The sequence below is a fragment of the Ursus arctos genome, unplaced genomic scaffold (assembly GCF_023065955.2).
Source record: "Ursus arctos isolate Adak ecotype North America unplaced genomic scaffold, UrsArc2.0 scaffold_26, whole genome shotgun sequence".
In the NCBI taxonomy this organism is placed as follows: domain Eukaryota; kingdom Metazoa; phylum Chordata; class Mammalia; order Carnivora; family Ursidae; genus Ursus; species Ursus arctos.
Window position 1 is genome coordinate 4,737,354 of NW_026622941.1, and position 13,242 is coordinate 4,750,595.

At 52.8% G+C, this 13,242-nt stretch overlaps 1 protein-coding gene across 5 annotated transcripts in view; it reads right to left on the reverse strand.

Moving 5' to 3' along the window:
* Nucleotides 1-13,242, reverse strand: part of CRACR2A (calcium release activated channel regulator 2A) — a 133,345-nt gene that overhangs the window by 64,156 nt on the left and 55,947 nt on the right. For 4 of the 5 annotated variants that reach the window (XM_048216656.2, XM_026502652.4, XM_044385294.3 and 1 more), the window contains 3 exons: nt 8,743-8,854; nt 7,441-7,624; nt 3,812-3,958 (listed from right to left, as the gene is read on the reverse strand). In XM_048216656.2, the coding sequence (XP_048072613.1) occupies nt 3,812-3,958; nt 7,441-7,624; nt 8,743-8,854 (443 nt within the window). Of the gene's footprint in view, nt 1-3,811; nt 3,959-7,440; nt 7,625-8,742; nt 8,855-12,202; nt 12,300-13,242 lie in introns of all 5 variants that reach the window. The other variant, XM_057318878.1, reaches the window with a different exon arrangement.

A 13,242-nucleotide genomic window follows, 5' to 3' on the forward strand; every position in this document is an offset into this window, starting at 1 on the left:
TGGGGCTGTGGCCACTTCCCAGTGGACACAAAACAGAGTCAAACATCGTACCCAGGATTCTGACCCAGCTTCCACCCAGAGACTGAGTGCTCCCAGACTGGCTTCTTTCCCCTATTCTCACTATGCAGGTAAAACCAAAACAAAACCAAACAATCCAGGGCAGTGAGGGAAGGAGGGCCCCCAAGGCTGGTCTCTGGACGGGAGCTATCAGGAGCCTTCCCCAGGCACTCGGGCCCACTGCACGCTCCTCCCCCGCAGGACCTGGAGAGAACCTGAAGGAAGCTGGGGCGGACCTGGTTCACTCACGCAGCAAATCTCTAACCCTGTGGGGCAGGACCCCCAGCCCCCAGCAATCCCATTTTCTCTGGGCTCCACAGGAGAAAGAAACGAGATGTGTGGTGTGGAAAAGGAGCTGGAAACCAAAGCCCCTTCTGCCAGTGGCAATGCTGTCTGGTGTTTCATCCGTGTGGGAACTCTCGGCTTGGCTTTGTGGGTACAAGCTCGACCTTATCAGCATGATCCTAAACTCCTCAAAGATGGTGACTCTGAGTTCTATTTGCTCAACTCAGAGCTGGGCCCAGGGTAGGGCTTGTCACAGGCCAGCAAGAGTAACTGCGCTGGGTTCCCGGGGGCCTAGCCAGGCTAGACGCCCAGCAGCAATGACGAGAGCCATGTCTGGGACAGGTACTCATTCCCCAGGTGGAGGTGAAATGTCACACCCAGCACTGAAAAGCCAGGTGGTGGAGGAGCCCCGGAGATGTTCAGACAGTTCTCAGGACCTCCCCCCCGCACTCCAGCCTGAATCGGGCCATTCCTGAGAGCTTCCTTCTCCTCCCCCTCCCCGATGCCTGGACACACACAGCCCCAAACTCCCCAACTCATCTCCTAGAAGATGTCTCGAGTCACTTAACTTCACCCTGAGTTGTTTGTCAAGACTCCCTTTTAAATATCCAAATGTTCAGGGTTTCCAGTTTCTTCCTTGACTGCTGAGCTCTGAGGACCCTTACAGATCATCTGGTCCAGTCATAACCCAGAAGTGGGATGTGACCAGCCTTTTTGTTTCCTTAATAGAAGACAAGAGAATAAAAGCAACTCTAATAGACAGTGTCAGAGTCTGTCCCATGTAATAAGGGTGAGCTCCACTTCAGGAAATTTTCAGTTACGCACACATCGAAGTGTATGGGAGTTGCAAAGCCAAATGCATTTCTTCTAATGAGTCACAATCACAAAAAGGTTTGACAAACACCAAGCCCACTTTCTCACGTTGCCAGTAAGGAAACTGACTCACAGAGAAGTAAAGCTAGTCGCCTGTGGTCACACAGCTGGTCAGTGGCAGTGCCTGGGCCAGAGCTCAGGTTTCTCCTGCCTCCTATTTTAGTGCTCTGCTCACGACACCCTGCAAGGTCTCTGGTTTTGAACCCAGAGAACACCCCTGGAGTGGGACTGGCCAGGGAGCCCCAGGAATTGTCAGTCCCACCACAGCTGCCCAGCCAGGAGTGGGCGTCCATCAGCTGGGCCAGGGCAGGTGTACCCGGCGGGGATACCGACAGAGGATGGGTACGGAGGGCTGGAACCTACGGCAGAGCTGGTTCTGCACATGCAGCCAACAGTGGCCTTGACTTTCACCTCAAGAACCTTTTAGTAATCACTAAATTGGGGCAAAGCACTAAAAGAGGCCACTTTAGGATGACTTCAAGGACTCACCGGCTCTGAAACAAGTCAAGAGCACGGCTCTCTCCCTGTGGGAGTGCAGGCCAGCAGAGGCACCCTGCAGTGAAGATTCCAGCCGTGAGCTGGGTCACTGCCTGCCCGTTCAGAACGTGACCACTCTCACCCTCCTCGGATGAAAGAGTACCCTCCTTTCCGTGACGTGCTACCTGACTGTGTCTCCTCTGACGCTGGGGTCAGAGGAAAGTGGGGGTGCAGGAAGGGTCAGAAACGGATACTGGCCCTCATTTTACAGGTGAGAAAACCAAGGCTCACAGAGGCCAGGCAACCTGAGCAAGGTCACAGAGCTAGCCGGTTAGAGAGCCACACGGCACTTAAACGCAGAGCGGATTCCCAGCTCCCCACTTCTCCAATCACACACAAAGCACCTGGACATCATCTTGTTACAATGCAGACTCAGCAGGGGTATGGGAGGCTTGAGATTCTGCATTCCTAAGAAATTTCCAGGCCATGCCAAGGCTGCTGGCTCTACACCACATTGTCTGGAGGGATGAAGGGATCTCTGAAGTTCACCACTGCTTGTATCAAGGCTCAAACTCTCCACTTTCACCAGCAAATCCTCTAAGACTGACAAACAAACTTATTTAAAATAATAAGGGTTATTGTTTTAACATGCATCAAATATATATTTTGTTATCATCCCTATCTTACGCATAAGGAAGCTGAGACTCAGATAGGTTGGGTAGCTTAGCCTGAGTCACACAGCTATTAAGCGGCAGAGCCAAGATGCAAACTCAGATCTGTTCTGACTCACAGCTTAATCAGCTAAAAGCTGTGCAGAACTATACCCTCAACCCTTGCTTTCTCTGAGCCTGGGGAGCCTCTCCCCGGAGTGCTCATGGTACTCCTCCAGCCAAACCGTGTTTTCCCCAGCAGTACTCGGCCACAACTTTCTCATAACTCAGGCTCCTAAAGGTCCTTTTTTCCAGACCTGCATACACCCAACAGACCCCCAACAAGTTCTTTTTAGAGTTGATCTGGGGGAGGTATGAGAATGCAAAGGAGCTCAGGGCAATGTGTGGGTAGCTGATCGACACGGTAAGACACGTGGTGATCTCCTTCTAAATCAGGGCTTGCATGCTCTCACCAAGGCCATGTCAGCGGAGGCCCTGAAGTCTAGCAGCCTGGACTCTGAAGCCCTGCCCCCAGGAGGCGGTGCTAGGCACCAGGAGTTTTGCAAGGAAGGGCTCATGGGCTGTGTTGGAACCATCGAGGACTCCCGCGCAGGGAGTGACCTCTGGGTGGGGACGAGGGCGCATGGCAGAATTACTGGGAGGACCTCTTCGGGGCGCTTCCAAGTGCTACCCAGACCCAGCCCTGCCTTTTGGCAACCCCTTCAGGATGGTGAACCATCCTTAGTTACACCACACTTCACCATCTGCGAGCTCCCTGCTGTAACGTGCATGTGATGACAATGGACACGCGCAGCACCCATTCCCGCAGGTGGATGAACACCTACCCAGCTGGCCCCACGTCTGTGGCACCAGGCTGACTCCAGCTGGCTTCAGGTCCAGAGCTCACCTTGCTGGGGCTGCCTCCTCCAAGCAGAGGAGGAGTGCCAGAAACCACTAATGACTGCAGAGGCCCTGGTGGCCAGGAAGCAGCAGGACAGATGTGAGGCTGGAACGCTCCACAGGGTGGTCGGGAGGGGACTCAGGGGGGCCCAGGGCTGGTCTGCAGTTCGGAGGTAGGCCCGGGATGTCAGGGCCTCACTGTCTAGAGGCAAGCAGAGTGGTTTTCCAACCAGTCTCGGGTGCTGGGCTATCTCACTCTGAACGCTGGCTCTGCCACTTACAAGCTCTATGTCCCGGGGCTTGTCATTCACCCTTCAGGACCTCGGTGTCTTTATCTATAAAATGTGCATAATAGTGAATGGTCCAAATGAGCCGGTGTATATATTTGAATAGTGCCTAGCATATGGTTAGGGCCTGATTCATGTGAGCAAGGGCTTAAAAATATATATTCTATGACAGCCACGGGTCCCAGTCCCCACTCTGGCAGACCGTGGCAGGGAGGCAGCCCGGAATGAGCAAGCGTACTTCTCACACATGTGTTCAGCGAATGGAGGAGTCTGGGTACCTACTTTTTCAGGGCACATTCCAGTTCGTTCTTCTCCTCATGAGCCTCTTGGAGCTGGGAGAGGGTCCTGGTCAGGAAATCCTCGAAGGTGGAGAGTAAGTGAGGTTTGTCCTTCTTCAGCTGCAGCCAGAGTTGCTTGATATCACTTTCACTACAAGAGAAAGGGGGGCATTACTGTCCGCGAGCGGGAACACCATGGTTCCCAGATGTGAAGCTGACAGCCAGAACGTCATGGTCACGATCATGACGGCGTGCCTCGCATTTATTGAGTGCTGGCTATATGCTACTCTGCTCATATCAGCTTCTTTAACCCTCACGGTAACTTATGAGGCTGGTGGTCTACTAACCCCCAGAAGAGGGTGAAGTGAGCTGTCTCAGATTCCTCGGCTGGCAAATGACAGAGTCAAGAGTCAAACTCAGGGCTGCCTGGCTCCTGGGTTGACCTCCTTCACCCCGCAGTCCATTGCTTCCACTCTCCGTTTTTTCCCGATGGGCCGGTGCTGCTGGGCAGGCACCGCCACGTGCTAGGAGCATCTAAGAATGTCAGGAAGAGGAAAGGAGGGCAGGAGCCTGGTGCATGTGAGGACAAATGCTGTGGAGCTAAAGGAGAGAGCCTGTCGCCCCGGGAAGGACGGTCCTCATAGCTGAGAGGTAAAGACATGCCATCTGATGGATGACAGAAAGCAATTGTCACCGTGGGGAATGGAAGAGAATACGCAGCACCCCACTGGGGCCCAGTGGCACTGGGAATGACTGACAGGCGGAAGGAAGGGAAGGAGCAAATCTGTGAGATGCGTGTGCACACACGGAATGACAAATAGAAAGTTGGCAGGGGCACAGGCAGGTAGAGAGACAAAGACACAGAGCGACATGCCCAGGGCTCCCCTTCCCCAGCCCCACCCCTGGCTATCAGGCACACGGGCAGGTGTGCACCGCAGAGCAACAGAGACACGCGGGGCCACACTGATCGGGGACAGGAGGAAGAAGGCGGTGGCGCACACGTGGACCGTGCTCTCCCTCTCTGGAGAAACTCGGACATGTACGGCCAGCCATCACAAGGAGCCCGAGAGCAATCTGATCTGCAACCCCTTAAATTCTAAAACCACGATGATGTGAGGGTAGCTATAACCGGGAAACTGCAGGATAAAGAATAAAATCCTCTGTTCTTGTGTTACAAGTACTATATTTGAGCAACTGGCCTCAGAAGTGCTGTTTGCCAGCACCAGGTTAGCAATGGGCCTGGGCCACAGAGAGTGCTCTCTGCACCAGCACAGGGAGGCCCACTGAGAAGGGAACTACCTCTGGTTGGTTATCAGATCGTCCACCCACCGCCCCTTCCTCCTTCCTTCCCGTGCTATCCTCCAACTCGTCTGGACCACTCCTCCACCCATCACCCAACGAGTACCTCTCATCTGTTGGAACCCAGTGCCGAGATGACATGAGTGATCCCAGAAACAAGGGAAGGGAGGGAGGAGCTTCCCCGTTCCCAGAGTGAGTTCCATTCCCCCCTCCCCCATAGAACACGCTATGGCAGTCCACTTTGCTGTACTGTAGATACAATGGAGATGGTACAACGGGTTCAGAGATATAAGGGTCCCAGAGACATATACAATGGCCTCCCGTGATCGGGGCAGACTGCTCTTCTCATGAAATACATGCATTATAAATCAAGGTCCAGCTTGCTAGCCTTGGTCTGTCTGTTCACATCTACCATGTTCCTGCTGGGACGGCCAATTGGCTAGGGCCTCCAGTGAGATGTGCAGACCCACCGACCCTCTTCCAAAGCTCTCTGAACCACTTCGTCATGGCCACATCACCACCCCCTCAGATTTCTGGAGAAGGGACAAATCTGTCAATTCTTGATGAAAAATAAGCCAAGACCCATAAGCTGCCAAGTCACTCAGCCAATCGGACCACTGGGAAAAGCTGGGAGTCCAGACATCCGGTCTAATGCTTCTGCTCCTCGTGGACGGGTGTAGGGGTGTAGGACTAGATGGGATTCTGGGAGGTCAGCTGACCCATCTGCCTGCTTCCAGAACAACACACAAGCCATCCTGAGGAGTGAATCTCTGAAGACCTCCGAAGTCTTCACAGCCTCCTTCATGTCCTTCTCCGGGGCCCAGTGGTCATACCATTCTCCTCGTGCTGCAACACCAGCTGCCACCTGCCGTTCAGCTTCCATGGGGATGGAGGGTTCTGGCCACCATCTTCCGCATGTCGATTCCTGTGACCGCCCTCGAAACCTTCCCTGAGCCTTCTCTTCCCCAGGATGCCTCATGCTGGCTCAGTTCCTCACAGGCCTCTGACATAGGCCCTCCGAGGAACATCGGGTGAACTCTGTTTTGAGAGCCCTGCCGGGAAGAGGGCTGCCCCAGAAACGACAGGTGGGTGAACAGGTGCCTCTCTTTCATGACAGTGCCATGGCTCGTCCACACTGCTCTCTCCTCCTGCTCCTCCAGGAGGAGGCTTCACAGGGTCACTAGCAGGGGTCCCTGGGGTCTGGCCTCTTGTCCTCAGAGAAGCTGAGTCGGGTCTCTGAGTACCACACCTCCCACCCACCTGCCCCTGCTGTCACCACTGTCCCCGGGGCAGGCACACTGCCCATACCACGGCCTCTCACCGGCTCTCTCCCAGGCCTCTGCCTGTCCTTTCTCAGCTCTGCCGCAGGCTACCAAATCGTTTGCTCAAAACTCCACCGAACTGCAGGCTCCTGCTTTGGCCTGCATGTTGTGTGCAGGCACCTCCCTTCCTGCCACTTCTTTATCATCCTCAACTGCAGTTCATTCTCCCCCCAAGCTCGGGACGCATCAGCTCCCATCATTAGGCCATTCCTGCTCCTGCAACACACACCTGACCCAAGACCGAGAGGCCCAGAAATGGAAAGGCAAAAGGCAATGGGGAAAGGGAGAAGAACAGTATTCCATGTTTTTTTAGGCCACTGGTTTCTACCAGCTGCAACCTCACTTTTTATTTTATTTTATCCTATTTTTATGTCATTTCGTTGCATTTTAAATGTCAGATACATTTTGGAAAAAAAATGGGGGTATTATGTTTTATTTGAAGTTCCAGCCATCTGAAATTTTCAGCTAGTTGCTGATTATCCAAGTGGTGGGCTGGTAGAAACTGGTTCATTTCCCGCCTCAGCTTCCCGACAGGTTTGGTTTGGCTCAGGGACACAGTGTGCCAATGCCTCCCCGTGAGGTGCCTCTGCGAGGAGCACACCACTGTGGGGCGGGCTGCGATGCCCTGCTGTGCCGGAGGCCCAGGGCTGGCTCCGGGGGGAGGGGGAAATGCTGGTGAGCTGACAGGGACGGGAACCTCAGCAAAACCCTCCAGGCCCGGCCCGGCCCTCTGCTGCACAGCAATCCTCAGGGAGCCAAGCGCTGTGCTGATACCGTATGGTAGGCCTGAGGAGCGTGGGAGGGTAGGGGCGTCACAGTGTTTCCCATGAGAAAATGCAAAAAGCAGAGACAAGTGTCTGCCAAGGGCAGGCTGTACGGAGCAAGTCTTCTAGCGGGCAGCCCAGAACCTGGGGCCTGGCTGAGCACTTCACAAACACTGATGTTGCACAGGGCAGACGAAGGGGTGGCTCTGAGGCGGGGCTCCATCCCCCCAGTCACTCTCTCCACTTACTCTTCAAAAACCTTTTGAGCTCCAAATTTGTCCATCAGCATTTGGAACTGGGTCTCCTCATCGTCATCCATGTCGCCCACCTGCTCTTCCCCTCTGGACTGATACACCTTCTCTTCCTGGAGCCGGGCCACCTGTTCACCTGCATCTTCCTGACCTGGCTTATTCTGGCTGAAGAAGAAGTGACCTGAGGGACACACGGCACAAGGATCTGCATCGGGCAATCAGTAAATACTCACCCAGGAAGACCCTACCAGTCTCAGCTGCCAGGAATCATGCGAGGCTCATCTGAGAGGAGAAAAGGGGAACCACCCCCCCCCCAGCAAACATTTTTGGACACCATCTCCCGGATTTGGGGACTTTGTCACTTCCATGAGATTCTGCGAGATGCTAGAATCTGGGAAAGGTGGAAGGGATGGCACCTTTGTGGTTCTTGAACCTTTCAAGTCTGGCTTAGAGAACATCTCTTCACTGATTTCCTCTCTATACAGAAGCCTCCCTCCATCGACCTCCAGCAGCAGCCTGACTGTGCTCCGTGACACCATCTAGTCATTCCCACCACCAGGATCAGGGTGCTTCGCATTTACAAGCGACTCAACAATTTCAGATGAGCCTTCTCCATACTCACACTGCCTGTCTTACGCTCTGGAGGCAATTACAGGCTCCTGGAGATCAGGAAGAGCCTCAGATGCTTCTAAACCAACTACATAGCACTTCGTGTGAGGCAGATGTGTGGTACAACGTGCCTGCTGACCCCGCCTGCTCTGATCAATATCTGATCTGACGGTGCATCTGCTTTCTTTACCTTGTTCACGAATCTCTGTTCTCCTTCCTCCTGGGTACCTTCAGAATGACTGGTCTATTCAAACACTCTAGAAATTCCTCTGATAGCGGGTTCCCCTCAACCTGGAAGACTCTGCCAGACCCAGGTTGAAATGAACCATGCAGCCATTCCCCTGGGTTGTGCACTGGTATCATGGGGAGGAAAGGAGATGTAGAGGCTGGAAACCTCATCTTGGCTCCCCCTTTTATGCCAAGGCCTCTACCCAAGCTTCCTGCATTCCCCTTGCCCTTCTCAGGTTGGAGAGGATCTGGCCGTGATGATGTAGTGGGAATGGAGAGAACAGTAGTGTGAACAGCTACACGGACACAGAAAAGAGGCCCAAGTAATCCAAAGCCTGGAAACTTCTGGAGGTCAGGGAAGCTTGGGCTACACAGACCCGCAGATCTGGTGGGGGACGCGTGCACCTTACATAGCTACAGGTGGGGGCATGCCCTGGGGCCCTAGCACCCATCAGAACTTACTAAATCCACTGGTGAACTCCTCTGGCGTCAGAAAGCCATTGCCGTCAGCATCCAGGGCATCAAACACATCCTCCAGGTCCTCCAGGCTGAGGGGCAACTCCTCATGGAGCCTCTGAAAACAATCCAGACGGCCCTGGTCAACACTCAGATCATCACGGAGGGCTATCCAGGGACTGCAGAGCTTTCTGCCAAAAATGTCTAGAGTTGTCCTTGTCCTACCAAAGACCCCTTTACCATCCTTCTCCCTCCTTTGAATGTTACAGCACTGACTATTTGTTGGGTGCCTACTAATGTGCTAGACAGTTTCCTAGGAGACTTAGTTATCAATATATTTATAAACGTGCATATTTGTATTTAATTCTCATGACAATCCTTTCGGTGGGCATTATTACCCCCACTTTATAGATGAAGGGTGAGGTTCAAGTTCCCTGCCCGAAGGTCACCTCACCAGTAAGTAACAATGCCAGGAGTCAATCCAGGTCTGACTCCAAAGCTGGCCCTCTTCACAACCATAGAGAATGGAAACTGTACACGACTGACTCCTGTTGTAGGATAATAGCTGCACGACATGGTGGCGTCAGGTTAAATGAGAGAGCACACATAAAGAACACGGCCCAGTGCCATGGCCAATAAAAGGTAGTAGGGAGGCAGAGACAGAGAGACAGAGTGATCCACTGACCCACCAAGGCCATTCAGCGAGTGAATGACAGAGGAGTGAGGTTTCAGTCAGTCTTCCCTGCTCTCCCCAAACCACGCACCCACCCCCGCCCCCGCCATGGTAGCTCCCCTGCTAAGATGCAGGCAGAGCTCACACTCTCAGAAGCTTTCCCTGATGGAGGCTGCTCAGTATCTTTGGGCCCCAGCACCACACTGGTCAGTTTCTGTGGACACACGTTTTGATCCTTTAGCTCTGAGGGGATGCATAAGCCCCCTTCTTCCGTGTAAGTGACCCACACCTATCACTCCAGGCTGTGCCCCCCACTTCTGCTCCCCACTGGCTCTCAACTAATTCCCGAAAAGATGTTAACTGCCACGGCTTAAGGTATCAATCCCCCCCAGGGCACCTGGGTGGCACAGCGGTTGGGCGTCAGCCTTCGGCTCAGGGCGTGATCCCGGCGTTCTGGGATCGAGCCCCACGTCAGGCTCCTCCGCTATGAGCCTGCTTCTTCCTCTCCCACTCCCCCTGCTTGTGTTCCCTCTCTAGCTGGCTGTCTCTATCTCTGTCAAATAAATAAATAAAATCTTTAAAAAAAAAAAAAGGTATCAATCCCCCCAAGAGCATGTGTGTTCTTAAGGGGAGTTGGATAAGATGGTGTGCAAGGAAGTTATAAATCAACACTGAACCGAGTCTTGGCCTGACTAGGACCACACAGGATGGGAGGGCACGGACCAGCTGCTGGGATGGGGAGCCAGTGGCTGAGTTCCTGATGCTTCCCTCTGGCCTTCTGCCTTATGTGCTGTGTCCCCAGGCCAAGGCTGATTTGCATCGTTGAAGCAAGTGTTCTCTTACACCCTAATAATCTAAGTCTCCAAATGAGGACTCCCCAGTGGAGTTCATTATAGCCCAGCTGACCCTCTCCTTTCCTCCCTGTTACCTAAGGGACAACTGCACGAAATTGTGGGTGTGCAAGTGGCTGACAGCTGAAGACGAGGAACACGGGGCTGTAGGAAGGAAGGTATATACCCATCCGAACAATGACAACGAGCTGGCAGGTGTGAAAGCCCATAACATAACTTGCAAGAACACTTGGCTTGATCCTATGGCAATCTTCCTGCTGATAAGCCATAAAGTTTAATTTGGCAGGTCGTGCATTAAGGGAGACTGTGATGCATTACAAAGTGGAAAGATAGGATGATGTGGAAGCCATTTAGAAGAACTGAATTAAATATGAATAAGCTTTTTAGAAAGGAAGGGAGTGAGAGTGTGTGCAAGGAGTCTAGAAGCGCATCTGCTTAGCACACAGAAGAGTCTCGGGCTTATCAACAATCCATAAACCAGCTGTCTCAGAAGCCACAGTAAGAGAATGTGGGGTGAGGAGTGAGTCGATTTTGCAAGGAGGAAGCCTATTAGCTCCATCGGAAACCAAAGGCATCAGAGGGGAGGTCGAGTGAAAACCCGAGCGACTCTGGCCCATTCCTCGGGGTAATCCTCCCTCCCTCCCCGCTGTCAGCCTGGGATCGCTGGCTCTTATCTGTGGTGTGCCTCACACAGCGCTGGAGCTAGAAATGGGCTGCAAGGGGGCTGCAGAGGTTGGTGGGACCCTCAACTTGCCTTTCCCAAAACCACCCTATGTGTGGGGACCTCTCCTCTCGTTAGCTGTCAAATCCCACCTTTAGGCTCCATTCTTGAATCTAACACAAATCCTCCACCACCGAATCCCAGCCTCTCTGGTCTACAACGCAGGCTGGTTTCCTCTTTCTGTTGTCAGCGAACCTGGGGAAAGCAATATTAGCTCCTCCCCATAGTTTTACTCTTCCTGTCCCGGCAAATTAGTACTGCGTGCTCCTTCAGCCTTCTCTGCGGCCTGCACCACGCCAGATGTGTTAACCTCTCTTCATTGGCCCTACTTGAAAAATCCTTCATTCTTAATAACCATAATCATCTCTTATTTATCTCTGTTCTCAGGGCCTGCAGAGCCACGTAAAACCAACTCATTCTGGTCTTGTCTTGTGGGCACCTGGTGCTGTCTACATTTTCAACTAAGTGAGGTAAGCAGAGTGAAGGGGGGACGAGATGATTCATTTCACCAATCCGCTAGCCTGCAAGGCTCCAGATTTGCCTAAAGTCACAGTGGAGACCAGCGCTGGGATTGAAGAGCTGATTTCCCATTCAGGGCTTCAGCTATAGTCAAATGGTCCTCTGCCAAGTTCTCTCTAGAATTCCCTCCTGGGTATTACCATTCCCACCTACCCCCCGACCACCAAAAGTCTCTCTGGCCAGCAGCACCACGTCCTAGCCTTCCAGAGATCCTGTTTCACTTGCACATCCTGTTTCACTTCCACGCCCATCTGGAAGGGCAGGCGGGGGAAGAAGGAGCAATGGGGAAGAAGTCAGATCGCCCTCTTCATGCCCCATGCCCCCGGAGCTCTGTGAAACCCCACCACTCTTTGAAGGCCTGCCTCCCTCCACTGCCATCAAGCTGGCTCTGAATTCCTGCCTCATTCAGGCTCGGCAGCCCCCGGGGCAAGCCAGCTGCGCAGGTCCCCCAAAACACATTTCTTTCTTTCATCGGTCTCACAACAGCTTATATTTTATATACTGATAGATGCAATTAGTTGATGAATGTCTGCTCCTTCAGTGGACTGGAAGCTCTGAGACAGGGACCCCGTTCATTTTCATTCACCATCATGTTCCCAGATAGCTCAGTGCTGACTGACAAGGAGTATTCAGATACTTGTTGAATGAATGAATAAATAACTGAGTGGCTAAGAGTGATGGCAGGAGACTCTGAACTCTTACCTAGGGAGCACTGGTCTGGACCTCTCAGGCTCCCCATTCGGACCAGCACACCTGCTGATTCTCAGCAAGGTCTTACAGACTGGACACTTTCCAGGACCTGGAACAGGAAGCAATCCTGTAGCAGCAGTGCCGAGGGCTGGGACCCCCAGAACCACAGAGCAATGCTGTCTTCAGCTAGACATCAGCCAGACCCCTCTACCTTCCTGGTCACCAACCAGTAGCATGCCTCATGCAGCTGACAGTGAATGGGTGCACAGCTTCCAACACGTCCATGGAAAACTCATTAAAGAGAAAACCAGAGGCGCCTGGGTGGCTCAGTCGGTTGGGCGTCTGCCTTTGGCCCAGGTCATGATCCCAGGGTCCTGGGATTGAGCCCCACATCAGGCTCCTTGGGCTGCTTCTCCCTCTCCCTCTGCCTGCCGCTACCCCTGCTTGTGCTCTCTCTCTCTCTCTCTGTCAAATAGATAAAATCTTTTTTTTTTTTTAAAGATTTTATTTATTTATTCGACAGAGAGAGACAGCCAGCGAGAGAGGGAACACAAGCAGGGGGAGTGGGAGAGGAAGAAGCAGGCTCACAGCGGAGGAGCCTGATGTGGGGCTTGATCCCGGAACGCTGGGATCATGCCCTGAGCCGAAGGCAGACGCTTAACCGCTGTGCCACCCAGGCGCCCCAGATAAATAAAATCTTAAAAAAAAAAAAAAAAGGACAGATACTGTGTCATCCCACTTATATGAGGAACTTAGAATAGTCAAATTCATAGAGACAGAAAGTAGAATGGTGGTTGCCAGGGGCTGCGGGCAGGAGGCAATGGGAGTTAGTGTTTAATGGGTACCGAGTTTCCATTTTGGAAGATACTAACAGTTCTAGAGATGATGGTGGTGATGGTTGCATAACAACAGGAATGTACTTAATGCCACTGAGCTGTATACTTGTAAATGGTTCAGATGGTAAATTTTATGTGTATTTTGCCACAATTTAAAAAATCACAGTGTGGAGGACATCGAGGACTGAGATAAGACATGGGGTGTGAGTCCCCATC